This window comes from Phalacrocorax aristotelis, chromosome 5 (assembly GCF_949628215.1).
Source record: "Phalacrocorax aristotelis chromosome 5, bGulAri2.1, whole genome shotgun sequence".
NCBI lineage: Eukaryota > Metazoa > Chordata > Aves > Suliformes > Phalacrocoracidae > Phalacrocorax > Phalacrocorax aristotelis.
Window position 1 is genome coordinate 45,768,018 of NC_134280.1, and position 27,975 is coordinate 45,795,992.

At 46.4% G+C, this 27,975-nt stretch overlaps 1 protein-coding gene across 1 annotated transcript in view; it reads right to left on the reverse strand.

The window, feature by feature from the left end:
• The window catches only part of CD82 (CD82 molecule), a 41,505-nt gene that overhangs the window by 8,797 nt on the left and 4,733 nt on the right, over nucleotides 1-27,975 (reverse strand). The window contains exons 2-5 of the mRNA XM_075094284.1: nucleotides 12,290-12,371; nucleotides 6,606-6,678; nucleotides 3,008-3,132; nucleotides 1,765-1,839 (exon numbers count right to left, since the gene is read on the reverse strand). Coding sequence (XP_074950385.1) covers nucleotides 1,765-1,839; nucleotides 3,008-3,132; nucleotides 6,606-6,678; nucleotides 12,290-12,352 — 336 coding nt within the window. The 5' untranslated portion in view covers nucleotides 12,353-12,371. The remainder of the gene's footprint in view (nucleotides 1-1,764; nucleotides 1,840-3,007; nucleotides 3,133-6,605; nucleotides 6,679-12,289; nucleotides 12,372-27,975) is intronic.

The window sequence follows — 27,975 nt, forward strand, 5'->3', positions numbered from 1 at the left end:
AACCAAGTTCCTGAACTCAGAAAGAAACAAACACATAATAGACATCTACGGACTGGATCTCGAGCAGTTTTCAGTTTGCTTTACTTGTGTTCAGAGCTGCCCTGGGATGACGTACATGAAGTGAAGCAGAGCGACATGCATAACATCACTGAAGCGCAGCCACAAACCAGTGCGTAGGAGGTTTCAGCCAAGACCTTTCTGAAACAGTTTTTCTTAGTGCTCTAGGCAGGTACTTCAGAGGATCCTTGGAATAGAAGGGCTCTAGAAGAGCTCTTCCGTAAATTTTGTTCACTGAGGACTGTACAGGAGCATCTGTTCAAAGCCCACCTTCCCCTGATCTCAGCCACATCAGCTCCAAGGGCTGTGCAGAATAACCCCCAGAACTCTTATTCTGTCCCTGGTCTGACTGAGATTCAAACGAAGAGCTACAGCTCAAAAGCTGGAGTTTTCTAGAGTAGAGTGACAGCTGGAGGAGAAATACCAACAGAAGTATGGAGTTTCATGGTTCAAAAAGTCACATTTCCCCACTGCAGGGGAATGCCTATCTCCACACCTCCTCTGAATTCGTCAAAGCTTGCGAATTAGCAGCTTGTTTAAAGCTGTAACTTTACCTACCAGCTAGCCAATATTTCAGTTTCTCCTTCAGCTCCAGCCAACGCAGAGAGCAAGATACATTCACACCACATTAGGCAAGGAACCCAGCCAACAGCTGCTAACAGTCACCACAGTCACTTGTACAAAGCTCGTATCAGCTACACCGGAGGCAGGCACCTTCCTACCACCCGCAAACTTCACCACCAAGCCCCATCCATAACTTCCTCAACCACCTGTTTTCTGTAACCATCTAGCAGGAGGGTTGGGTTAAGAGGAGCAAGCACAGCCATGCAGTGGTATAGACATACAGTTATGTGGCAAGGGACAGGGTTACCTACACAACTGGCACCAGAAACTTGCATACCAGGACAGAAGCCAGCAGGGACCCCACAATTATAACTTGCTCCCACCATGTGAATGTGGTTCTGAGTTTGGCTGTCAAAGAGCTGGAGACCTGACCGGTCACTGCCTGGGCCAGGGAACCTATAGCCAGGACAGGCTGTTGCAATGCACTTAAGTAGGTCAAAAGTTATTCTCTTTACACTGCCAAGCCTATTGAGTTCTAGAAGCACACACTGTGAAACTGCATTCCTGACAAAGATCCACTTCAAAATGCTACATCACTTGACTTTAAGCTCAGACTGTAGTACAGGAACTGTCAGATACTTGGGTTTGCTCTTGGGGAAAGAGGAGACAGCTCTTCCAATGGGAGTTTTAGATACAGATGCAGAAGAGCTGAAAGAATGGAACAAGATGACACAGTGAGGGAGGCCAGTCAGAAAAGCAGTCACTCCAGCTGGTAACCGCTAAAGGCACCAGTGATGGTAACATGGTAGTAATCACTGCTATTACATGCCCAAATAATAGTCCACAGCAGAATCAAGAGGCGTGGTGAAAAGCCTTTCAGGAATTTCTTCTTACTGTCTCCACCACCCAAAATTAAGCCAGCATACCAAATGGAGCTTCATAATGCTTGAAAAAGTAGCACTACCAAGGCTGGCAGATAGAGAAGCAGCCAACTGTAGAGCAAAGCTGCTGAGCTGGGGTAGAGGAAATAAGAATCTAGTTATGCCTGCTAACTGTATAACCCAGTTTGGAAGAAAATTTCCAGGTGTCTCCTGTTCCCCCAAACCACGGCCAAGGAAAACACAAGCAGTAAGAAACACTTACTGTTTCTTTCTGGAAGTAGATGACCAGTCCAGCAGCAACCTGAGTTATGAGGATTACCATCAAGCACGTGAAGTACTAGAAACAAAAGAGAATAGATGACCGCTATCAGCCTTTAGAAAGGTCTTTATATAATAGCACAAGTTTTAGTAAGATTTCATATACAGGAGAATCCACAACACTGAGCCAACATCTTTGCCTGCAGGCAAGCTCTGCTATCTACAATGGTCTCCCCAGTAAAAGGCTTAAGTACAAGTATCTACATCAGACACTTCTCCCAAAAGGCCAACAGGAAGACTTCAGGAGGGAGAGGGTTTACAGGCACCCTCTGCGTGTGTCATTCCAGCTGGGACTCCCTCTCCCACCCCCAGCTCCATTCCCAGCCCTCTCTGACCTCAAGCAGTTGGACTCTGACTACCCCAAACCTCCACGGCAAGAAAAGTAAATTTTACAAACATATTTCTATTACTATTATTTTTAAAGTAAATTATCTTTTTTAAAAAAATTCCATTTAATTTGTTTGAGGGTCTAAGTTTAAGACTCACCAGCAAACTGCTTTTAAGGAAAGTTTGACATCTGAGGTTACTTATAAACAGTGGCAGCTACTACCATTACATTAGGAGATGTTCCTAATGCCAGGACATGTTGGCCATACTTGGTTTCCTAAATTGTGTGCTCTGAATAAGCAGGATTCAAGTAGCAGGCTGAGGTGTGTGCACCTAGTGCCGTCTCACTCATCACAGCCAGAAAATTTCCTATAGGTGAACCGTTTGAAGAGAAGTCCTGACATACAGGACATTCCTAGTCAAGTCTCTCTCAACTCTTACACTTTCCACAGAAGATGAACTTTACAACCCAGAAGGACAATATCAATCTTCTCTCTCACTGCCCTTGGTACCTGTCCTTGCATCACTGAGAGCCCAATGCTGACTGGGAAGTCAGGGTGGGCATGATGAGATACAAAGTCACCTAGGACATCTCTCCCCAGCTGGCAGTCCTCAACCCACTGTTTGCAGAAAGTGTCAGTGACATCCCCTCTCATTTTGCAGAGTTACTAGCTCATCATCAGTAATGTCTGAGGAACTGCTGCTGCAGCCTGTTGACTATAGGAGAATTTACTGTGTGCAAATTAAGAATTGGATCTAAGTTGACCAAGCAGAAGTACTGCTCCTGTGAGACCTGACCCCAGCTACAGTCCAACAGATATTTTGCAGGTGGATCTAAAATATAGCATGAATTGTCTCACCAGACCCAAGAGACATCGGATTTCATTGACTACTCCAAGACAGCCCAGGAACCCCATCAGAATGGTGAGAGCCCCAACACTGATGAGGATGTATGCACCAGTCTTCAGGGATGGAGATGACATCTCTGTAGGGGCCAGAAGAGGGAACAAAATTAGCACTGACAAAGAACACATATACTATCACCATTTAGAGATTTGCCTCCATATCTGTTTATAACAGTCTGTTGTCACCTACAAAGAGACCGCACAGAGGCATGTTGAATATGGGGACAGAAGGCTGCTGCTGGGTGTCTTCTGATGAAGGAAAACTCTCAAAGCCAACCTGCAGGTCTCCATTATCTCAGAGCCAGGAAGACTCAAGGTCACTCCAAACAAATTAACCTTGTTTGGAGAAAGTTAGCTGCTTACTGGATTTAACTCCCTCATGAATGCACTCTTGAGTGAGAGTAAGATAAAGTATGTTTTACCCCACAACAATTGCCCATTTGCTTCAATTCCCTTCGCTATCTTCAGGGAATCTTTTTTTCAAGTCCTAAAACCCAATTTTGGTTTGGCTTTTCACTTTAATGCACTATTCCTTGTTCCAGCCATTCTGATTTTACTTATCCACTTACAGTCAACAGTGGAACACACAAACTCCATGGACTGAAACGCGATGCAAGAGCTACAGCTAGTGCTGAGCATAGATGATGTGACAGGTTACTTGCCAAGTCAGTGTTGAATGGCTTCTGGCCAGGAACTCAATGCAGGCTGTTGCAGCACCTGTGTAGGACCCCCTGAAAATAGATGCTATTCCAGGACCAAACAGATATCATGCCTAAACTAGCTACTTTTACATATCCTCATAGCTATCCCCTGCTGGAATGACTCTGGTCTTGAAGGATCAACAGCTTTTTCAACTAAGTTTAGGTAGTATTATTTCAGATATGCTGGTGCTATCAGTCCTCTCCCCATAACATTTAATACTGTGAGCAACAGAAGAAACAAGCTTTTACATTTGGGTTGGTCACAGGACTATTTCCTGCAGAATAGGATTGTAGGGAGCAAGCATTACAGCACAAATGTTAAAGAGACACTCTGTATAGAAATAGTAACCAGAACTCATTTATCTTTAAGAGACATTCTTAAACCTGCAAGCTGCACAGTGTAGGGGAATTCTGATGTCCACTGATTAATGGCAATAATGTTCCTAGAGCTCAGCATTTAATTTCCTGGACAGAAGTCCCAGGAGGCAAGCTTCCTCTGAGCTCCTCCTGAAATAGGTTAAGAGAAAGAAGCCAAATCCAGACTAATACTCTCCCCCCCTAACACATACCTCCCCCCACTTCTCATACTTGGTGCAAGTCACCAGCTTCCAAACTTTTTCCCTAGAACATGCCAAATGGAGGAAAAAGATCAGTTATCAAAAAATGAACAAGACCTGTTTGCTACACAGACACTTCAGCCTTGATCCATTTCCAGGCCAGACTCTCCATGGCTGGACATCAGAATCCCAGGTTGGACAGGACCTCAGGGATCATCTAGTCCAACATTACACCACAAAACCCAGGATCCTGCTCCACCTTCCTCACTAGTCCTGAGACTTTTGCTATGTAGGTTAGGTGTTGACACTGCAAAGCATTTACTGAAGTAGCAGCCTTACAGGAGCAGCCTTCACAAGGCTACACTATTCCCTCCCTACAAGTCCGCTCAGCCATCATAAAAGTTTTCAAGTGCCTGAGCTGCAGCACCTCCACAGAGCTAGAAAGCAGTTGCTTAGTCAACTTCTCATTAGAAGAAAGAAAAAGGCATCTCCAACTCAAAAGCCCTTTGGAGAAGTGACAGTGGCAGGGGACAGGAGCCATGCTTGCACATCTCACTTGCAATACACCTTGTCTTGCAAGAGAAAGCTCTGCTGGCAAGACAACTCCTGCTCTGTTTGCTGTCACTCCGTGTTTTCCCCTGCACTGGGCAGGTGGCCAAGCAAGTACAACAGGGTCCTTTGGCAGTGGCTGGAGTGCCCTGCTGTGCCAGGCTCCCTCCCTGATGCCTGGGTTACTAAAGCAGATGGAAAGAGAGGCAAGGCATGGGAAAGGAAGCCAGGGAGCAGGGAGAAAGAGCTGATACAGGAAGTCTCCAGGAAGGAAGCTAAATCCTTAAGTGCTCTGTTAGCAGAGATTCTGTGTAAAATGTGATGAAGCAGAGCCAAGCTCAGAGACTGTACCTCCACAGGTAGCAGTAACACCCATCAGCCTGGGGGAACAGCTGCTGGCCCACTGGTACCAAATGCACCTCAGACCACGAGGGGTGCTGCAAATAGCCATGCCCTTATAAGCTCCTTTTGGGCTGCCTGTATTAAAAGTGCATTTCTGCTCATGCTCCCACTTTATTAACCAACACCCCTTGTTGTGCTTCTTGCCCTTCTAGCACTGCGGTAGCAAGCCAGATGCCACAGCACAACATAAAGAGCAAGCAGCAGTATCTGTGTGTATGGCATTAGTGAGGGTGTTGCCTCCACCCAGCACCTTCCAAAGACAGGCCAGAGTGTTCAGCAGGACTTGGGAGATAAAGCCCTTTGCAGGATCAGTGCAGGAGGGAACAGGGCTATGAATGCTATTACTGTTCATTCTCTGGGGCTGCAAGCAGTGTGCAGGTAGCCCTCCTGCAGCACTTAACACTGGTGCCAGAGTCAGCAATTCTGAAGGTAGCAGAGATGGGTAACCAGATCTACCAAACAGAAAAGATGTTTGAAGTCCCCTCTAGGAAAAAAGCACAAAAGCAGCCGAGCTTGTGAAAGGTGGAGCTGAGTTACTAATTTGGTGAGAGTCCACTTACAGCCCTGCGAAGCCCAGGCTCTGCTAAGCCTGCTCAGATTTTTGGTTGTTGCAGAAAACAGACCCACTGTTAAGACTCAAGTCCATGCTTTTGGCTGACTTGAAGGAAGCTAGCCCCTTGCATGTGCAGCGACATGAAACACCTACGATGGTCAGGCTAAGTATCATGAAGTGTGTGTAATCGAGTATGTTTGTGAAGTCTTAGTGCTCTGGCTTCTAAGACCCATACCTTCTGTCCCCCGCCGATCTACATCCTCTACTGCTTAGGAACAAACATACTGTCTACTTTCAATGTACATGAAGCATTAATAAAACCAGGTACTTTCTTTGGCATTTAAAACAGTCAAATTGAAATAGATCATTTCAGAAAGCAGCAGGAGCATAGGGGACTCACATAGCAAAACAACATTAAGGCATTGGGGGCCTTTGGATACAATGGTAATAAGGAAGCTGTTGTGGAAACACAGAGCATGCAGTGAAAGTAGGATGAAATACTAGTCCCTATGCTTAAGATTAAGAATTTGGATTGTTGGGTGAAGAGGCAATGGTCTCAGTCTGACCCTGGTGTTGCAATCCACAAGACTAGGAGGAATGCTGTGGCTCCAGGGTTGCTCCCTTTCACCCTGTCCCTGAGAGAGTCCCATCTTGCTATACACCATGTTACTGCTTAGGTCACAGACTGTACATAAAAGCATTGACAACCTTAGACTACATCATGATCAAGCACAGCCCTGGACTAGCATCAGTTCAGAAGGAGAAAGGAGATGAAGAAACATGGGTCTTACGTAGAACTGCAATGAAACTGGTTTTGTCGGCCAGAATCCATATTCCACAACCCAGGATCACAGCACCCAGGATCTGAAAGAGTAAGAACAAGACACGTACAGCTGGCTTATTAGTTCAGACAAATAAGAGGCAGTCGCCATTCTCTATGCTTCCAGAGTAAAAACAACCATTCTTTTGCTGTTCCCACCCATCTCCCCCATGGTACTCCTCCCAAAGTAAACAGGATTAGCACGACTCCAGGAAGAGCACCTCAGCCAACTGCACAGGAGCCCCAGGTTCTGCTTGGCAGTCCTTCACACAGTATTTTAGTAGTACATAATGTGGTATAGGAACACAATTCAAAACAGACTGAGGAAGAGATGGCCTGCTGCTAGAACCTTGCTGTCAGAAGCAAAAGGTAAATGCATTGCTTCTGTGAAGAACCAAGGAAGGACAACAAAAACAAACTTCAAAATCATATGCTAGATTTGGTTGGTTGGTTTGTTTTGGGGTTTTTTTTGTCTTTGTTGTTTTGGTTTTTTGTTTGTTTGTTGTTTTGGGGTGCGGTGGGTTATTAAACAAAAAAAGAAAAAGAGAAATCCCTGACCCTAGGGGACCAGGCTGGGAGCCAGCTGGAACCCTCCCAGGAAGGAAATCTTGGTCTTGTCAGGCTCTGTTATAATGTTATGGCTTCAACCCACAAATGCAAAAAACCAGCAGCATTCACTTTGCATACAGGTTCCCTTGAATGAAGTGCTTTACCCGTTCCAAAGCTAAGCTTAGGCATTTTGGCCTGGTCACTACTTCATGCCAGAATACTCCCGCCCTTCAAGCCAACACATCTTACCGCTAACAGAGTCAAGCATTATGAAACATCAGCCGCAGTCACCACACAATCTTATCTAGGGCAAGGATTAGTAGAGCAATATGTCCCTGTGAGGACTCAGCTGAATCCAGACATTGAATTGAGAAGACAAGAGACATACAGTTTTCCCATCTCATTTTGAAGGAGGGGAGATGAGAGATGAGGGAGAAAGCATGCTCTGTTTTAGCTTCCAGGTATCACCATGTTTTATACTACACTGTGAGGTGTTTGCACGCAGATGACCCCCTAATTAGGAGGATGCACCATTATACCCATAATAAAGTAATTATGCCAAGAAGCTTGTAAGCCTGCAGGTTTGACAAGAAGCTGAAACTTGTACCATTCAGCCAACTAGAAGTGGTAAAGGCTGGAAACCACTTGTGCAAAGATCTAAAACAGACTTTGAAGAAACAAAGTGTGCAAGTAAGATGCTTCCAGAGGACATGAACTGCAAGCAGCAGTTCTTACACCAGCAGGATTTCAAGACAGGATGAAGTGAAATACTAAATAAACCAACAGGGCTGAAGAGACATTGCAATTCTGTGCTTCATTAGAGAAGGTTCTGACGTTTGGGAGACAAGGGAAATGCCAAACCACCACCTGAAGCAAGCTGGCAGAGAGGGCTGTATGGACAGGCACTGGCTCTGCATTTTAAAAGTTCAGCTCCTCATATAAAGAAGCTTTTCTGAGCAAAGATAAAGCAATGGTCTGAAGTAAGCTGCTTGCAAGCTTTCCTGGCTTGGCAGAGGGCACAACATGTAGTTAGCTCTGGGGACAGGATGAGAAAGTTGCAAGCAAGTTCCTATCTATGAAGATGGATGAAGAAGACTGACTCAGCTGCAGAAAGCATGTAGCTCTTGTATCCCAGAAGAAAAAAAGAAAAAGAAAAAACAAAAAGATAAAAAGACAAGATGCAGTAGCAAGAATTCCCCCTTGCCTTATATGTTCTAACATGCTGCATTACAGCACTTGGTCTGCTGATCAAACTAGAAAGGTCCCTTGAACATGCAACAGCTGTGGCACCTAAAAAATTCTTCTCAAACTCGGTATTGCCAAGAACTGCTGAATTTACAGTTTGAGGCAGTCTCACATTTAAACTATAGTCTTAATACAATATTTGTCTTAACAAAGATGCATGTGTGCATCTGAACAAAGATGTATGTGACATCTCTGTTGGCTTGCTGACCCTGAAATGTCACCTAAGTTTTGCTGTTGCTGACAAAATACAGAATGGCTGCTGAGCTGAGTTCCTGGGAAGCTTTTTGTTATGAGGTGCTCAGATTATCCAAGGCCTGTTTTCACACTGATCTTTGCTCTAGCTCACAACTTGTTCGTTTGCCAGGATCTGCTGTAGAAAACACTGAAAGGGGAAGGCAGGGAGAAAATAAACCATGGGGAAAAAACACTGTTCTATCAACAACAGTATATTTACTTCCTAGCAGGACAGTGTCTCTGCTCAGCATCTTCAGGAATTTGCACAGCAAAGCAAGGCTGCTTCTGCCACTTCAGACCCTCCATAGGAGAAATCACATCTGCCTTCCACACAGTTTAATTCCTCTGCTCCACTGCTTTAAACTCCTGAAGTGGGGGCAGATGTCTCCCCTTCACCCTGGAGGTAAAGATTTCACCCCTGATTTCAGCAAGATCCCCTTCCACACCCATGCCAGAAGGATGCAGCTCCCTCAAGGCAGGGACAGCAGTTTCCCACAGCAGAGCCAAGTGAAGAGGGGCATGGAGGAACTAAGCAGTGATGGATCTGACTCACCATTCTGGGAAGAGCAGCTGGGAGTCCCTGGCTGTCCTCCCCCAGCGCTGCCCTCCTTCACACTCAGACTGCATGAGGTAATGTTGAGCCTGGCACAGTGGCCAACAGAAAGACTCTTAAACTTCAGGCTTGGTTTTAGGTAGTAGCCCTCTGCTCATTTACAGAAGGGTTAGAAGTAGGACAGGCAGCTATATATTCTAAACAAATAGTTCCCAGAGATGGCTGAAGCTGTCTCACAGAACTGTTTTCCCTTTAAGGAGAAGCATCTGCTGTGGCCCACGTCTGCTACCCATAAAAGGTAGAGATGTGTTAAGTTTTCATTAAAGAGACTAAGCTTACACTCCAAGCTTATGTTTTTGGCATTTTTTTTTTTTTAGCAAGTAGACAAGCAGTCCAAATAACCTTCTTACCTTTAATCAAAGCAGGTCAAACCCTTCCCTGAAGTAAGGCTCCAAGCCTACTAAATACCAAGTCCCTGAAATACTTCAGCTATAGCAAGGGACCTTCTCACAGACCTCGAGCTGTAAAGGAGTGCTATTTCAATAACTAACCTCTAAAAGAGTCACTAGCATGTCTCTAAAGTCTTAATTCATCAGCTCCAAACATGGCTGGAGAACACACTTCAGACAGCGAGGGCTGGCCTGCCCAGGGTGCAATCACAGGTCTAGCTCTAGGTCCAGAGCAGACAGAGCTTTCTCACCATCATTAATATTCATGTCTGTGCAAGCACTCTTCTCGAAAAAACATAGCAGCTCTGGGAAACCAGCATGAGATATGCAACCCTGTCCATGCTGGGAGCTCAGAGTAACTCAATAGAAGCAGTTTCTCTGGTAGATTAATATTGATCTACCACACTGCGTAAGCTCAAGAATCTCTCCCCCATTCAGACCTTGAACCACCATACTGGAAGAAGCTTCTCATGTCAACTACTTCCTATGACACCAAGAAAGTAATGGATACCACCCTCCTCAACATCTGGCACGTGCAAAAAGCCTGCCATCAGTCAAGGCAGAAGCTCATTCCAAATCTTCACCTACAGAAGTATCAAGCTCCCCACCAGAACACAGTGGCTTCAGAGACCTCACTTCCACAGAGCAGCCTGAGGGGAAGACAGCACCCATGCTGCCTGCACCACAGATATAGCAAAGAGCTCACTAACGCAGCTTCTACCTTCAGTCAGCACAGACCTCCTCACATTCCACCTTAAAACTCTTTCTCTCCAGGCTCAGCTCAGTGCATCTGATCAGCTTTCCCTGAGAGGGGCTGGCTGTTACACCAGAGTAGGGTGTGAACAGGACAAAGAACAGCTGCTCACAACTTACAATCCAGACAGGAGTGCTCAAGCCTCCAAGACCTGCAGTGGGATTAAGTGCCTGCCATCCTCCCAGTCTTGCAAAATATAGGAAAATGCTTTTCAGTGCAGACATGGGTCAGCCCAAAGCAGTTCAACTCTGCCTCCTGACAGCACAGCTATCCCTGCAGGCTGCCCATGAACACGCCTCGCTCAGCAGGGAGGGGAGAGGAAAGCAGCAGCATGGCATAGAGGTGTCACAATGACCATTGATAGCATTCAGCAAAACCAGCGACAATGTTGTAAGACACCATAGTATTTTGGGCTGTCATCTTTCCCCTTTCCTTACTAGGCTGGCTTTCTTGAAAGGAACTTTCTCTATACAGTGATTAGCTAATGAACTTGGACCTAGTCTTGGGGGTAAAGGAAGACTAGACAGTGCCCACATACTGGGCTTCAGCAAGACTCACACACTGCCTTAAAAAATGCAGCTCTGCTTCCCAGGGTAGACTGGTTAAGTTATATGTTGCTGAGAAAGTACCACCTCTTCAAGGGAGGAGATGGCCTGGATGCTGGTTCAGAGGACTCCTGCACTAGTAGGAGGACAGGCCTGGACTCCACTGGATTTCTCCTGTCCTTAAAGTAGACCAAATCATACTCTGAAAGATCTAGTGGCACTTGAAAAACATCTCCTCGCCCCTCCCTCCCAAGAGTCTTCCCCGTGGATGCTTTGAACACCCCTGACTTTCAGCCATTAGACCAGAGCTAACTACTCTTAGGGTGGAAGCAAAACACAGAGGAAAGAACCAGCAGAGTAAGCCAAGGGAAACCAGATCCAGACGTGCCTCAAGTTCAAGCCCACGTGCCAGCAGCACAGCACAGCCAGGCAGGAAGCAAGAGTGAAGCTGTGTGCAGGGACAGAGACCAGAAAGTAGTGCTCACCTTATCGTGCTCCATTTCCCTCCCTGCCCGGCCCTTCCTTCCCTTTATACACTGCACAAAGAGTAACAGTATCAGACAAGCTATTTTCTTGCTGATATGTGGAAAGCTGAAAACTTATGCTTCCTCACTACACCATCCCACTGCTGGAGAGCAGCACCAACAGTACCATCACTGTCCACATGACACACAATATCTAAGCTGCACCAAAGGATGCATGCAAGAATCTGTGGCCCTCCCAGACCCACTCTGATCTAAAAGGAGCTCATCTTTTGCTGAGGCTCACACTTCAAAATAACTGCATCCAGTGGGCTGCCTCGTTTCCCTAGGCAAGCCTGCCCCAGTCTCTCCCAGCTCCATTTCAAATAGGGGACTTGGACTAATTCATCCTGTTAAAAATCAAAACCAGCCGTTGGGACTCAAACAAAATTAGAGTTGTTCTTTGAAGCTTGCCTGGCCTATTTAGGATGGCACTGCCATTACTTGTCAGGTTTTGTAGCTTTGCTGATCAGTAGCAGCTCTGTGCTGCTCCAGATGTGGCAAAGAAAGTAGTTACAACTACTTCCCTTCCAGAAAGAACCCTTAACTCCTGTTTTTATTTCATACTGCAAGAAGGGAGCTGTGTGCATCAGAGACAGCAGGTGGGTACTAGGAATGGAGATGCTCAACATACCTGGGAGCCGCACAGCAGCTCTGATGTCCCTCAGCTTCAGGGATTCCCTTCCTCCTTCCAAAACTCTGGCCATTTTATTTAATGAACACACTGGGCCAACATCCACAAAACACACCTTTCCAGCTAATTTTAATCTAGGCCTTCTATTCTGCAGATGCCCATGATACTTACAAAGAACAGGAGATTGAAGAGGAAGAGGAAATACTTGGTGACTTTTAGGCAGCCAGACCCCATCTTCTTTTACTTACAGGACCTAAAGTGAAAGAGGAGAGACAACCCATTATGTTAGTAGTGGCAGGTCCTCCAGAAAGTTTCAGAGCACACCCTTACCCTGTGCAGAGCTCTGGATCATCTGATGGGTCTCAGCAGATGCACAGAAAGCATGTGCTCCATAGGCTACCTGGGTTGCCTTTTCAGGGCAGCAGAACAGGACACCACTGTCACTACAAATACAAACAGCCACTGCTACCAAGGTCTCCTGGAGAGTGACAGAGGGCTATCAGCATTTAGTGAAGGGATTTAATCACAAATACACTGCTAATTCCATCACTATTATACAGACTTTGCATTAACAGCATCAGCCAAAACACCAACTCTAGCTACTGCTCCCAGTGGGGAAAAGGGATGCAGTTATCTGAAGAAGGAGCTCACAAGGCCAGCTCCCTCCCCCCAAAAAATCTCAGCTCTTGTGACACCTAGGCAGCTGAAGGAACACTGAAGAGCAAGGCCAAGGGGTCAATTTAAAAGGCAGCATTCAATCAAGCTTCCTGTGTGTGACTTGGGACCTGATACTTTGACAATACATGAGGACCAGCAAATCTGCTCCACGGCCACATACGACCAACTCTGCTGTAAGATCAAGATGGGCAAGATTTCAACAAGTCCCGGTTTCCAAAGCCAACCTCACAAGTTCAAGGCACTGTAGGAGCACTGATAAGACAAGATGCTCGTTTTAGTTTGTTGGTACCAGCCACACAAACCACACATATCCACAGGGTGACTAGCAAGCAATACAGAGAGGGCAAGAGAAACTCCAGGACAGGGTTTTTGCCACAGAGAAAAATACTTCACTGTATCTGAAGTTAACTCTGCTCAATTACCATGGCTGAAGCCAACGTAAACCTGTATGAGGAGAGATGACAAGGTTGCTCTCAACACTGCCAATTAGGTAGCTTATCAACAATGAATCCTCATTTGGGCTAGAGGACCTGGGGAGTAAATAGATCTGTATTACTGCAAGCTACTCCAATTCTCACTTGTCTGACAGCAAAGAGCTCAGAAGTTTGAAAAAAGTCCCACAGACCATCCCCACTGCTGGAGTAAGCCTCCTCCTGGGGAAGAAGCACAGCTGAGTATCTCATGAGGACCAGTGGGGGAACGTCTCAGGTCAGCTTTCCTGCTTCTCCTTCCTCCCCCATGTTCAGTTATGTTTCCTGCATAGGCAACAGAGGACATCTAACTTCCTTAAAATTGGCTCTATCAAGTTCCTTGCTCAGAATAGACCATCCTGCTTTAAGAAGTAACAGCCAGAGGAAGAGCAATACTAGGCTGGGGTCACCAGTCGGGTCTGGGAAGACCCAACCCTAACAGGCAGCAGTCAGCAGAGTTCCCTGCTGCCAGCCTGGGTATACCAAGAGTCACCAGAGTCCAGTATGTTCTTTTGTTTCAATCAAAGGCTTTTTCTTACTCCTACTAAATATTTAGGTTAGCTCTGGAGCTAAACTGGTACATGGGCCTTGTTACAACTGGCTAGTCTTCCCACCAAGTAATGGTCACCCTCTGACTACCAGGAGAGGGCATGAGTCTGAACTCTGTGGCTGAAGACAATGCTACTGCTCTAACTTCAAGGGATGCCATAATTATAGGCTACACTAAGCCCATCGCTGCACAGCACATGGCAAGATACTACCGAGATGGGAAAGCAGCAGAGAAATACAATCTCAGCCAGGCTGATCTTAAAAATCACATCTATAGAGCAGTCATTGCACCTAAGGAGCTCTTACTGCACAGCCAGGTTAGCATCATCTCAGTCACTTTTTATTCAGTTAACTCCTCAGGTCTGAGTTTATAGATCCAGTGGCACCCAAAAGCAGGTCCTTCAAATTAGCCAGGGAAAGTTCCTCTAATAATTTCTGGTCTGTACTTACACCAAATATCAAATATACAGCATCCCATTTCCACTCCCCCTCGGTGCAGCCACTGGCTATGAGCTGGTTCTGTTCCAGCACTGATGTACTATGCAAAGCTGTATCACAACCAGCCTATGAAGAGTGAATTTTTACCCTTGGTTAATGACAGCAAATTTATTCCATAAGCCTCGCTAATGTTAGAGCAACTCTCCTACCACAAAATGTGTGACACCAACCTGGCATACAACAGTTATAACCCACTATAGGGCACAGACTACTGTGCCCTTTAATGTGAGCTCAGAAAAGGAGTGAGTATTTGAGCAGAGACAGCACAAACATCACTTCCTTCAAACTGCGTGCTCCCCTCCTTTACTCTGGAGGGGATACATTCTCTTGGGCTGTTAATCCTGGCAGGTAACAACACTTAAGACTGCGCTTGGAGAGGATAACTAAGACATAAGTTCTCCCATCCAGCTGGCTTGCTTACTGGCTTCACCATGAACACATATCCTCTTAATAGCATCACAAACTGGAGCCTGGCAGTTGTCAGGGTCTAGAAACTTGTCTCAACATTGTTGGCAGGCAAGGTTCACTACTAAAGCCTGATCACTACTGCAGCTGAGTGGAACAGTTTAATCACCAAGGTTGACCCAGCAGGAACGCACGCCCCGTTATCTCAGAGTACTTGTCCTCCACGCATATGCCCAGGCCCAAGGCTGATTGGCAACATATGGGGGGGGCTCGGACCCCCTAGAACTTTCAAGCACCTTTTAGTGACAGTACTGGGCATTTGCACCACTGCAGAGTGGGAGGCAGGCATATGCAGAACAGTTACTGACTATGCAACAGAGCAACCTTATAACAGGGGAAACCAGCAGAGACGACAGGGGGTGCGTTCTGGAACATCTCCCCCTCCACCAGCTTCAAAGATGCATCAGACACCTGGACTCCCTGCCTGGACCAGATCGACTGCCGCAAATCCGTGGTGACAGCTATCACAACAGTCCCACTCTCTCCCTCTTGTTCCCTTTTCCACCTTTTTTTCCTCTCTTTCTTTGCTTTTCTCTCCTGTATCTATTTCTGGCCAAATAAAGTGACTTGGCACTTGACTCCATTTTGAGTCTTAATTCTGTTTGAGAATGTAAAAGGAACCTAGTCACGATAACACATTGGAGTTAATCAAAAGTTAAGTCCAGCTGCCCCCAACCTCCCAGAATTACCTGAGGTCGGTTAGAAAGCAAGGGGGTTTAACCTCTGCCAAACTGTTCAACCCAACGGTTGGTCTTGACAGCAGTCTAACCAGAACATTGAGGCAGCCAGGTCCCTAGGTGATAATGAATGTCTGTTGTGGGGGATAAAAGTGTTTTTCTACTCCTCAACTTAGCCAAGAACTAAGCTAGATAATAACCTCCTGCACAAGGCATTGGACTTCTTACCTTAAGATGTCCAGTCCCAGGTGCAACCCTCCTTATTTTCAGGCTGCAGGGACAACTCCCAGTCCTTGCTGATTTGCTTCCTAGCACTAAGTAGTCACATGCTGCCTGTTTCCAACTGTCCACACTGCTTTGATTAGTCAGGAAAACATAAATTTGCAGAGCTGTTAGGATGTTTACAATAATTATCTAAGATAACTAAGTAGTCCAACAAGTTGAGAAGAGCTCGTGTAGAAAACGACATGCTTGAGGTGACATGTGTAAAAGATTGCTTACAGGGCTCTTCTGCTCCTAGCTATTTGTTAAAGGTATATCATCTTCAATGTTTATTAAAAACCCCAAAACTTAACTATGCATTACAGCATTATGCACCGTTCTCCTCTTGCCACAGGGAGATACACCTCTTTTGTGGCTCCTAGCCATAAAGCAATTGAAAGTACAGTTTTAAAGTCAAAAGGGAACGAGGTTTTTAAGCTTTTGCTCTGAGCTTTTAAGACACATTAGGGATCCACATACTTAAACATTACAGATTTTCCAATTCTTCTGCTTAAGAATTTAAACTTACTTTTGTTCTCTATGTTAAGCATTAACTCCTCAAAACCCTATCTTCTGAAATTGCAGTCACAGAACTAGCAACACTGCCATACAGCAGCTCAAAGTTTGAGATGGGTCAGGTTTGGCAGTAGATGAGCTTGTAGTTATCACAATGGGGCATATCCACAGGTCATTTGCCAGCAAAGAGCTGGCTTAAATACCAAAGTCTTGCCAGCCACTACTGCCTGTGGACTGTGGCAGCCAGAGCTGACCATACGCCTTTTGAAGTTGGTCAACCTTTGAGCCTTAACATCCTGCAGCAACATGTGCAAAGGTTTAATACATGAAGTTTGCAACTTTCAAATTCCACTGATTTTCTACAGCCATTTCCTCCTTTTCCTCTCTACCCCAACTGCTTTGAGCATTTGAACTTCCCTCCCCAAGCAGCCACACCCAGTCTTTTCAACAATCCTGCCCATATGCCACCAATTTTTCCCTGTCATTCTCCAGCTTGATGCCAACTCTGCAGAGGGTTTCATAAGAGACCATACTGTCAACTTGCAGAGTAGTGTTTCTCCCAGCCTCTCATTTCCCATCCTGAAAGATATGTAGGATTATTTATGCACATCTATCAGTTTGCTGCTTTGAGGCACTACTGCCATAAAAATTTGGTTGTCAACACTGTCTGGTCAGCTCCTGTGCAGCTGATCCTGCGTCTTTCTTAATATCAGCCCCAGGACCTGAAAGGAGAAGTCCAGGAAGCATCAATTGATCCAGGACCTCGGGGTTCCCCATAGGGAAGGAACAGGACGACTCTGCACAGGCTAAACCAGCATCACAGGATGACTTTATGCCCCCTCAAACTCTCAGGCCTGTCGTTTTCCCAGCAACAGCTACAACAAGACCAGTATGTGGAGCATAAAATCCAGGACACGTGTGTCTGAGGAGAGGCAGACAGAGGCCTGCTTTGTTAGCAACAGCAGGAGTCCCATCATAGCTCAGAGATAAATTTATTTTTGCTACAAGAGCCTGCGATACTCCCAGCCCCCTCCCACAAAAGGTGACCATGGAGAAGGGCAGGCGATATAAAGAGGGCCAAACGCCTCTGCCTCCTGGTCTCACCACCAGTCGGTGGGGTAGGAAAGGGAACACTCATGTACAGATGCTATAGTCACATCAGTCAAGGGGCAGAGAAGCTAAGTTAATTTTTAATTGCAATTCTCTCAGGAATTAGATCCTGTACTGCCTTCACCTAGCAAGCACTGCATGTTTGGTGCTCACTGAGGTTTATGATACTTGGCTCAGGCTTATGATGTACATGTCTGTGCCATGCAGCTCCGCCAGTAAGAGCTCAGCCTCCCTCCACTGTAGCGCCCTTGCTCTTGCAGTGCGGGTTTCTTCCTGATGAGCTCCAGCAGCTGAAGCACCTCAGCTGCCAAGTTACTGTACAGCACAAATAAGGGGCTCATTTATGAGCATGGTAAAAGAGAGAGACAAACAGGAACAACCTCAAAAAACGGAGTAGATCAGTTGTGGAAATCACCATCTCAGTACATTTACAGTCAAGTGCAAACTTCCTGCAAACCCTCAAGGAGGGCACACATGCTCCTAAAAGCAATGAGCTCTGAAGGTCAGCCCCAATACGCCAAATCAAGTAGAAAAGTGTTCACATTTGAATGCATTTACATAGCCTGGAAGATGCTGTCTCCTCTCCCCCAGACCTCTTCCTTAAGGAAAGGAAACGATCAGTTACAAAGCAGCTGCAGGTTGTTTCTACATACTTTGGCCAGTTACTCTCCACTACCACCCCTCAGGCTCTAACCCCAGGGAGCGTAAAACAAAGGCAGACTCAACCGGATGTGCTGCTACTAGCTTTTACCAGGCTAGGATGAGGTCAAACCAGCACCAGCACTAGTTTCCCCCTGTCCCCAGAAACACATTGAAGGCCCTGTATTGCTGGCATGCCAGCTCATTTCTGCTATCACTCCTGCCTGCCAAAGTACAAACTTCCAACTTGACAGACACATAGATGCAGCAGCCAGTGCTGCGAACTAAGGTTCTGCAGCATATTCTGAAGCTTCTGATCCTTCACAGCTTGCCTCTGATGTGGCAGGTGGGATCTTCAGATGAAAGTTCGGCTTGTCCACTGAAGCAACCTCCAAAGGCATTGGAAGAGGCTGCCCAGAGAGGTGGTGGAGTCACCATCCCTGGAGGCATTCAGAAAACACATAGACATGGCACTTCAGGACATGGTTTAGGAGGCATGGCGGCGCTGGGTTGACAGTTGGACTTGATCCTGTGAAAGCAGCCTCAGCTGATCATGAGTACTGCACGTGCTTCCTGACCGAGCAGGCAAGCCCCACCTTCCCCATGCCTACCCAAGCCTTGTACATTGCAACAGTTTGTTTCCCTTGAGATACTATTACCAGGCTGGGCTTTGAAAATCACTAAAGCTCTCTCTGATCTGGTCTCACTTCCCTGCCTTCTTTTCACACGACAGTGACCAAGGTTAGATGAGCTCATTTGTAGACAGATCAACCAAGAAGCCCTGGAGGAGGAGCTCCCACTGATGGAGTCAGGCTCCCTGTGATGAAAGCAATGAGCACCTGTCTCTATGAGGGGATCAGCAAGCTGCTGGTTCCATAAAGATGTTTATCTGCACACTAATTTGCATGAGGTTAAGACCATTTTGAAGGCTAGTGCAGTTACTTTTTACAGTATTATCCCAATCCAGAAACCAGAGCTACGTTAGCACTGAACAGGTTGCCCAGAGAGGTAGTGGAGGCCCCAGCCCTAGAATCATTCAAAGTCAGGTTGGATGGGGCTCTGAGCAACCTGATCTGAAGATGTCCCTGCTCACTGCAGGGGGGGTTGGACAAGATGATCTCCCCTCCAACCCAAAGCTTTCTATGATTTAAGATCACCCACATACCAGGATAGAGACCCACAAAAGCCAGCTGGTGATCAGAAGTTGCTCACTAAATGGTCACTTCCCCTTCCAGCTCCAAGCCAAACACCTGCAGGCAGGATAGGCTGGAGAAGGAGCAGCCCAGGCAGCCATGATCTTTAACAGCAGGGGAGGAAACAGCTTATCTTTTGCAGGATTTTAAGTCCTTGCACCACAAAGCCCAGCTGCCGGGAATTCTTCTCTATCCATGCAGGTGAAGAACAAGAACTTGGCAATCAGGTCTCCCGGTCATCAGTGATGAGACAGGACAGCTTCACACACAGTACCAGTTAATAAACAATGACAAAGTTAAGTCTCCTGCTAACCAGGTACAGCACTGCCCTCAGGGCAGAGACTGCAAGTTAAAGCCATGTTAACATAGAAAGAATATCCAAAGGAGTTAATCTTGTTGACATAATATTCAAAGGCCTGGTAAGTACATCTTGTCTCTGGCAAGCAAATAACTGCAGAGCCAACGAATGACCCAGGTCTGAATTCACTGAACTTTTCTTTAAGCTCCACTGAGATAATACCAGCTGTGTAATGACCTTGAAAACATAAACAAGATCATGTTCGTCATGGAGATTTTCCAAACAGCAGCTTTTCTAAAGTTACAATGGAGGATTTGAGGGAAAAGCCGGATCCTAAAATTAAGGCTGCTAATTAGGGTTACCTCTCAAACAGGCCACACTTGTGGATGCAGAGATTATTTTTATTTTTATTTGTGTGTGCATGTGTCACTGATTCAGCTACAGGTTCTTTCTGAAGGAAAGTGTCAGGACAAGGTAGAAAAGTGTATTTCTGCGTAATACAAACTTTGGAAACAGAAGAGAAGAACAAATGTGGAACAAACTCTCTTAATTCCATCTACTCTAGAGACAGTTGCTTCTCAAGCAGAACCAATTGCCTTGAAGCTAGACAGATAGTTTGAGGGCTAAGCATAAAGTCAGAGATAGCAGCATAGCTACATCAGCCTGAAACCTGCAGCACGATACTTAATTGTCCACAAACTTCAATCTCACCACTTAGGAGTGCAGACATGTATGGTGAGTGACACTCTTACATGAGCCTCTGCAAGACATTTGTAAGCCAGAGACTCACGTGTGCATGCAGTCCCTGCACATTTGCTATCCCTTGATTAAGGGGAGCACACTAAAGCAAGGCAATAGTTGGCTGCAAGTACTGCAGAACTATCAGTAGAAAGACTGGATTTCTCAGAAAGCTAGACGAGCTTCTGAGCTTCCCAACTGACACTGCAAAGGTAGACTTGCTTCTGGTACACCTAAAAGATATTAAGCTTTTCCATTTGACTTAGGTAGTTAGTATACTATTGGTGTGTATAATCTGACAAGTGACAGTGTCATCCAGTGAAACCCTGGATTAGAAAGCACTCATAGGACTATCTAGGATGGCAGAGATTTTGCAGCATGTTCTACCACAGCAAGCACATGTTCTGCATTTTGTAGAAAGGAAACGAATATTTTAGAAATGTACTTCTGATGCAAGGGGAAGTGATTAGATATTTATAAACCCCTATCATACCGTTGAAAAAACAACTCAGTTTGGTATCAGAGAGCAGCACAGGTTTTAGAAGCGCCCATTATCATCTCTCTATTTGCTAGGGGTGCAATCAGGTTTTAAGAACATCTGGACTTCACACATCAGTTTGAGAGCCGACATTTAAGTAGGTCTTCAGTCCCTACAACTGGCAAATTGAGAAAGGTCTTTGCTCTTTTCAGTCTATACGCTCATGCTTGCACAGCATAACAGTATTTGCAGGACAGTATTTCTCCTATTTAAGCAAATCTTTCCATTCAGCAAGACCAAAGATAAAAGTCTGCCCAAAAAATGGAAAGAAAAAAAAAATATAAAAACCCCACAACCTGTTCCAGAAGTCATTTGGTTTTCCTCTCCCCTTAAAAAAAACAACCCTAACAAAAACCAAAGCAACTTACCAGAAAAAGCAGACAGAAGAAAAAGCCAAAAGTACAGTTTACTGGACTTCTTTTTTGATTACCACATACTAGAATTAATTTGCACAACAACGCTGCAGGTAGGGTCCAGAAAGAGGTCTGCACACTGACTAAAGCCAGCATAAGGTGCAGTAAAAATACATAGTTTTCACAAAACTGGTTGGGCAACTCTGTCGCTTGACTACACTGGCTCTTTAATGGCTCCAAAACCGAGGCCATCTCAGCTTTGTTTTCTGCAGCTGGAGCTGTTACACTGTAAACTTAACCTCTGAAATGGATGCCTCTGCCAGCTCCCCCGCCCACAATGGGTGCCTGTGTGCCAAAGGCAGTCCCCTGTGCTGGCTTGCCCCACGCAGGAGTGAAGCCCCTGAGCAGGACCTACACCCCAAAGCACAGCAGGGTGACCGACACAGACGAGCAGCACCCTGCTCATGCTCAGGTAAGCTTTTCCCCAGCATGGCTCTACAGTGGGCGGAGGGTGCTACTAAGCATTTGCCATTGCTATCTGAGTCATCAGACTGGCAATCCCTGGTGCAAGTACATGCACAGGACGGGTTCCCAAGCCTCCCTCCTCATGCAAGCAATGCCTTGGAGGTCAACAGATCTCTGAGGAGCTGCACAATATCCCTCCCAATGCCACTCAGCTTAGAGATACCTTCCTGAGACCCAGCAGCCTGCCCTGCCTCTGAAAACACCCAAAGGCGACCACAGTCCAGGCAGGAAGAAAGACTTAACACAAGGTTTTTTTCTGTCTTACGAGACACCACCAGAGATTGCCAGACTGACATAAGAGCCAGGTAGCATAGTTGATTTTTATCTTTTCTGCCTCCTCCTCCCATAAGAAGCAAGAGGTCAAGGTCAAGGACTTTCTACGGTAAAGTTCCCTTTCAAAACAAACTGCTTTTCAGTTACTTCTATTTTCTCAGATGGTAGGTCAGATAACTAGTGCGTGTTTAGATTCAGCACACCCATGCCAAAAATGTTTCTGAGAAGTCACAGCATCTGCCTGAACTGGGAAATGAGGCTTCCTATTCTTTTGGTTCTTTCCAGGAATTAGCAGGATGTAGTAAAGGTGCAGAGGGAGTAGTTTTACTTCAAGGGCAGGAAGTTTTCCCCAGCGTAGCAACCTAAACAGCTATTAAACACCCTCTCTCTCCACCTCCCCTCTGCCTGTAGAGCCTTGGGACCTCACCCCTCTTCTCCACAGACAAGGGGGCAGGTCTGAGCAGAGCCCAGGCACCAGCACTCAGCATGGGAAGGAAGTTGAGCCCAGCTAGGCTTATGCACTGGCATTCCCAGCAATAACAGGCTCTCCAGTAGTTCACTCCATAGCTGAAGCCAGATACTGCTAGAAGCCAAGCGGTAGAGATCACCCACCCAGAAGAGAATAGGAGGATGAGCACTCCCTCATGCTTCTCAGGCTAAGCTTCTAGAGGAGCTGGGACACACTGCCAAGATAGCCGAGTGCTCACCAGAGCATGGAAGTCCCACACTGCTGCAGGACCAGCCCACTGGACAATGCAAGTGTCTTCTGGCACCAGGATTCTTCCCAAGACCTCGCCCCCCTAGGGTCCATCCACATGCTCTTAAGTAGCAGAAAGGAAGAAAAACACCCCACAAACACACCACAAAACAAACAGAGAAGAGACCTTTGGCTTGTTATTCCCAACAATTATGAAGCTTTAGAATTATGTCAGCTTTCTTCCACAACAGAAGACAGAGGCTATTCGTCTACTTTAATCATATCTCATGCTTTGCATCAGGTCCTTTGCTGATAGCAAGGCACTGATCTCAAGAAGCAGAGGTTTTAACTCTTCAGCCCTACAGATCAAGTGGAGCTAGAAGACTACTGCAGACCAAACATGACCAAAAAGTCACAGAAGTCCAACTGGCACAGAAAAGTGCCTCAGCCCACAAAGGGATGCATCTTTTGGCCTGTTCACAAAAACAGTCTCTTTACTATTTGTGATCTCAGGAATCTTCTTTTTGCCAAATACACCATTTGCTGATTGCAGCACACTCACTATTTAGCAGCTGTCTGTACGCCTGTGGCTACTGAACCACTCCTGTTACCCTGCTAGTACGTTGGCACTGTTACTTGTGATTCTAGAGCAGAAGACCAGCAGCTGTAATCATCATCCCTCCTCAACAAGGTCTGCCCTACCATAGCCACAGCCCCTCCACTCTACGACCTAAAGGACCCCATTGCAGGGCTGCCAGTACCCAGAGTCAGAAGAACAGGACTCCTGCAAGATTCTCATGGTATCTCCCAGACACGTATATCCGGGAGGACAAGGAAAGCAACTCAAAGCTGTTTCCTACAAGTAGACAGGAACAGCTAAGTGAGAGGTCTCAAGACTCAATGGTATGGAGCCATTCGCACAACAGCAGTGCCACAGCCATGAAAGTTTACTGTCAGATGCAGCCTCTGCCCTCACTGCCCTCAGAGAAGCTCTACTACCCATCAGACCATGCCAGGGTCACACAAGACCCCACACCCTGCCAGCGCCTGGTCTCCCCACTGGTAAGATGAGCACCATCACAGACACTCCGAGGATGAGCATTTCACAACATCCTGAGTTTCACGTCACAGATACCACTTGGCACCATCAGTGGGCATGAACGAATAGAGAAAGCCAGAACTATTAAAAAAAAGCTTCAAAGGACTGCCTCAAGGAGCCCCTCTTTCCAAAATGATGATTTAGAGAGGGTAGCAGGGCAAGAAAAGCCCTAAAGTACAGGAGTTTAGAGCACAGATGTTTTGAGTCCCTTCTACTCAAAATTATCCGCCTGCAACTACATTTCCCCCCCCCAATATCAATGTAAACAATACAAATAGTTTCACATTTGTAACTGGCAGAACCTGGCCACAACAGCCAAACCCCTTATTGGTCTGATCACTCTGAGGATGCAGCTCAGAAGCTATTTCATGCTTTACTATGGAAGTCAGTCCCAGCAGGGGTTGCTGTACAGTCTCCAAGATGTACAGCAGCATTGCCTATCACTTCTTCCTTCCACCTTCACAGTGCAGTCTCCTCACTCCAAGCCCTTCCTACAGGAGGAAGAAAGAGGAAAAGCAAGCTGCACTGTAAGGCAGTAAAGGGCAGCACTGTGAGGAGAAAAAGTAACACAGCACAAACTTTTACAGAAGCTGCAATGAAGCCACTTTATTCCCAGCCTAAGCATTTTAGGAAGTTAAATGCCACAATAAGAAATCTCAGCAGACAAAGCTGGAAAACAAAGGGGACCTCTAGAAAACACTTAGCCAGCTGGAAGAGATGCTCAAAAGGTTTTAGTTTCACTTCTGTGAAGACTGTCCTGGAGGCTGAGGCAGACCGCAATACATGCAGGTGTTTTGCTACCCTGCTGACTGCTGCTTTACCAGGCAGGTAATCCCAGCGGACTTAATTGGAGCAACTTAATTGGAGCAGTGTGAGAACATTACTCAATTATAGACTTGCCACCTGCAGTTAAGACAACCAACCCAGCCTTCCGAGCACCACATGCTCAGGTTATGGACAGGGCTGCTTCAGGGCAACAGGAACAGCCATATGGGATAAGTTCCCAGGAATTTGGCAGTTAAAATAGACCACAAGACTTCAAAAAGCTGGATCTGTTTTGGAGAAAGGAGGGGCCTCCTTGGAGTCTGCAGCTCTATGCATGGCAGTCTGGAAAACAGGTTCAGCTGAACCCAAACCAAGGGAGGCTGCGTGGCCTTTTCTACTTCCTTGAAAGGGTCTCCTGTTCTAAATTTAGAGCACAAATATTTCAGGAGACTACTTGATGAAGCAATGCTAGAAGAATTAGATGGGAAAGAGTAGTTCAGAGGTATTTATTTTAAAAAGACAGAACTTTTATCCAGAATAACTAACTGATTTACAGATATCAGATGTAAAAGCCTCAATGCAGAGATAAATGCTCCTATTGGGGGTGGGGGGGAAGCAGGGCTGTTTCATCTTTAATTAGTGAATCGCAATTGAGGCTAAGATTACTTTTTAATAGGGCTGGAGACACTTCTTCCTTGCCTCTTGTCCCACCACATTGTGCTCTTTCCCCCACAGCCTGATCCAGAGGCTGTTTCTACTTCACATCAGTTCTACAATTCTTAATCAAGCCAAACGTACTAATAACAAAATTACAGCAAGGTGTCTCACACATGCTACCTAGAGCTGTGACACAAGACTTCCTCTGCTCCCAGGATACTAGCACAGCAGCTTGAAACCCAGCCCAGCAAAGCCCAGTTGGAGGAGGAGCAGGCAACAGCAGAGCCACCCAACGCAGGACGCCAGGGCTCTCCACCGAGCCCCTGGGCACAGGACTAAGCAGAGAGCACCACAGGAACACAGCTGCTGACCCAGCTCAGCTTGCACACAACTCCACAGGCTGTTCCTTCTGACAGTAAACACCCTGTGGCAAAAGCTGTCTCTCTTCTAGGCAAAAAAGGAGCAACTATTTAGGTTCCCATGGGACAACACTGGGTACATGGTCATCTACTTGTATACACACTGGTAGGCTTGCATCTGACAGCTGAGCTGGGAAGAGGTTTCCCATCTGCCTGAAGCTACACAAAGCAGGAAGTTACTGTTTTACTACAGATCAAGCCTAAACCACCACGACAGCCTCCAAAGCTGCAACATGATGGATTGGGAATGAATGCAGAAACATGCAGGCTCCAAGATCATCAGCAGGACTCCTGCATCAAATCAAAGGAGCCTTTAAGGTCTTGGACTCAGGCATTAAAGCAGCTTGCTGCTCCTCAGAATAGCCCTCACTTGAAATGGCCTCTTCTGCCAAGGTATCAGCCAGTTTGATACCACTTTTGACATTAAGAAATTCCCATGCAGTTTTGGAAACGGCATTTTGGTCACCCCAGTTTCATTCCAGGAAACTGCAAGTTACAACACCTCCCCCAGGGCGTGGGGGCAAGAGGGAACTCTGACTTTTCAGGTCCCCTCACATCAGGCAGGAGAGGTGCCAGTGGCCATGGACGTCACCTCCCACCCCTTAGGAGCAGGCACAACCACCCCCATTTTAGTTGCACTCAGACAAGGTGTTATCACCCTTGGAGGATCCAGTGGGAGGGATCTGCTGAGCCCTGTTGCAGGCAGAGCAGCCACCTCCAGCAGGAAGTCCGACAGAGCGGCTGCGGCTCAATTGCAAGGCTGGCCTGCCCCACAGGGCCCCACTCCCCCTCACCAACAGCCTCCAGGAACCTCCACTGTATCTGCAGCCTCCCCCAGCTCTTGTGCAGCAGACCCCTTGAGAGCAGAAAAAGAAGCACTGTGCCTTTAACTTGTTTCACATGGCTCACCAGGGCTTCGCTGCGCAACTGTGATCTAGCACTGTCCTGCACAGCAGCTGCCCAGCAGAAGTCTTCTCTAATTAAAAAAGCTTCCTTCAGGAATAGGCAGATTTACTACACAGCTCAGAGGGGTCTTTAGGAATAAGATGTGCAGTGTCTCTGCAAACCTGCATTAGAAAGGGACCTGAATACAAAGAAGAGCCCAGCAGATTCTTAGACTGTTGGGAAAGTACATCCAGGCAGCTCAGTTTTGCCTGGTTGGGTTTTTTTCCCCAGAAGGGACTTCAGAGATTACCATAATTAGAACTGCTGCCTGCCTTTTAAGCCGCAGTTTCTTCAAGCATCCAGCACAGATGCTGTAAAATAGTTCCCATCTCCGCTTGGTCAGTGCAAAATTCAAGCAACAGCCGGGGGGGAAACAGCCTTGCTAACCTGCAGGTCAGCAGCGTCCTCAGTCTAAGTCCAGCCCAGTATTCTGGATTCGCACTTCTGTATGAATGGGGAGCCTAGCTCTGTGATCACAAGACACGGAAGACAGGGAGTGAGGGGACAGGAAACAGATTTTACTTAGTAAAGCACGCTGAGAAGTTGAGGACATTCCAGCAAAGCCACTCAAGACTGACTCATCACCAGCAGCTTCAGGCCATGCTGACACAGGGCAGACACATGACTGGCTCCACAGCGGTCAAGAGAATGCTTCGATTACGCCACACCACCAGCATGAAACAAAGCCCAGAACCAACATACAATTATAATTGCAGTACTAGAGATGATGTCCTATCACCAAAGCAGCCAGAATGGCACCCTTTGATACAAAGGGTACTCTACAAATTATTTGATTACAAGCAGAAAGGAGATGAGAAGAGCAGTCTGTATGATGCCTTTTGAAAGCAGGCACATTAGTTCTGGGGACCAAAGTACAAAAAAACCACTCATATTGACACCTCTCTTCAATTCCTGTCCTGTATTCCAAGTAATGATAAGGAAGCCATTTGCAGGACCGAGGAAGAATCAGAAGAAAAATCAGGTAGGAAGGCAATAAGACATTCCCAACACATATTTTTGCCTCTGAGACTAGAGCACCTAGAAACTGAAATGCCATGAAAGGTACAGAAACTTCCTTGGAACAGTCTAACTAGAGCACCAAGCCATTTTGTGCAATAGTAGAGCTCCTCTAGTGAATTTAGACTTCACAGCTGATTCCCAACCCAAATGATAATCATCTGTCACAGGAGACACCCTTTCTGGGTGTTAAGGATTTTCACATGTTATGGGATGATGGCAGCAGTCCTTGCAGTCCCTGCTAAGATATCACTTCCACACCTGCCTCGCATGCCAGTCCTGAAGTCCCACACCAATACAGGGCAGTTTGTGATGCCACAGCCCCCCAGTAAAGAAAACATCTAGAGGCAGCTCACTCCAAACTATGCCAGTCTGGTGTGCAGGCCCAAGCAAAGTAAGGGTCCTAGAGTGGGTTACTTTTAAAACTAGACAGACAATTTACTGCACGAAGCCTCTCCCGTAGAGGCAGGAGCTAAG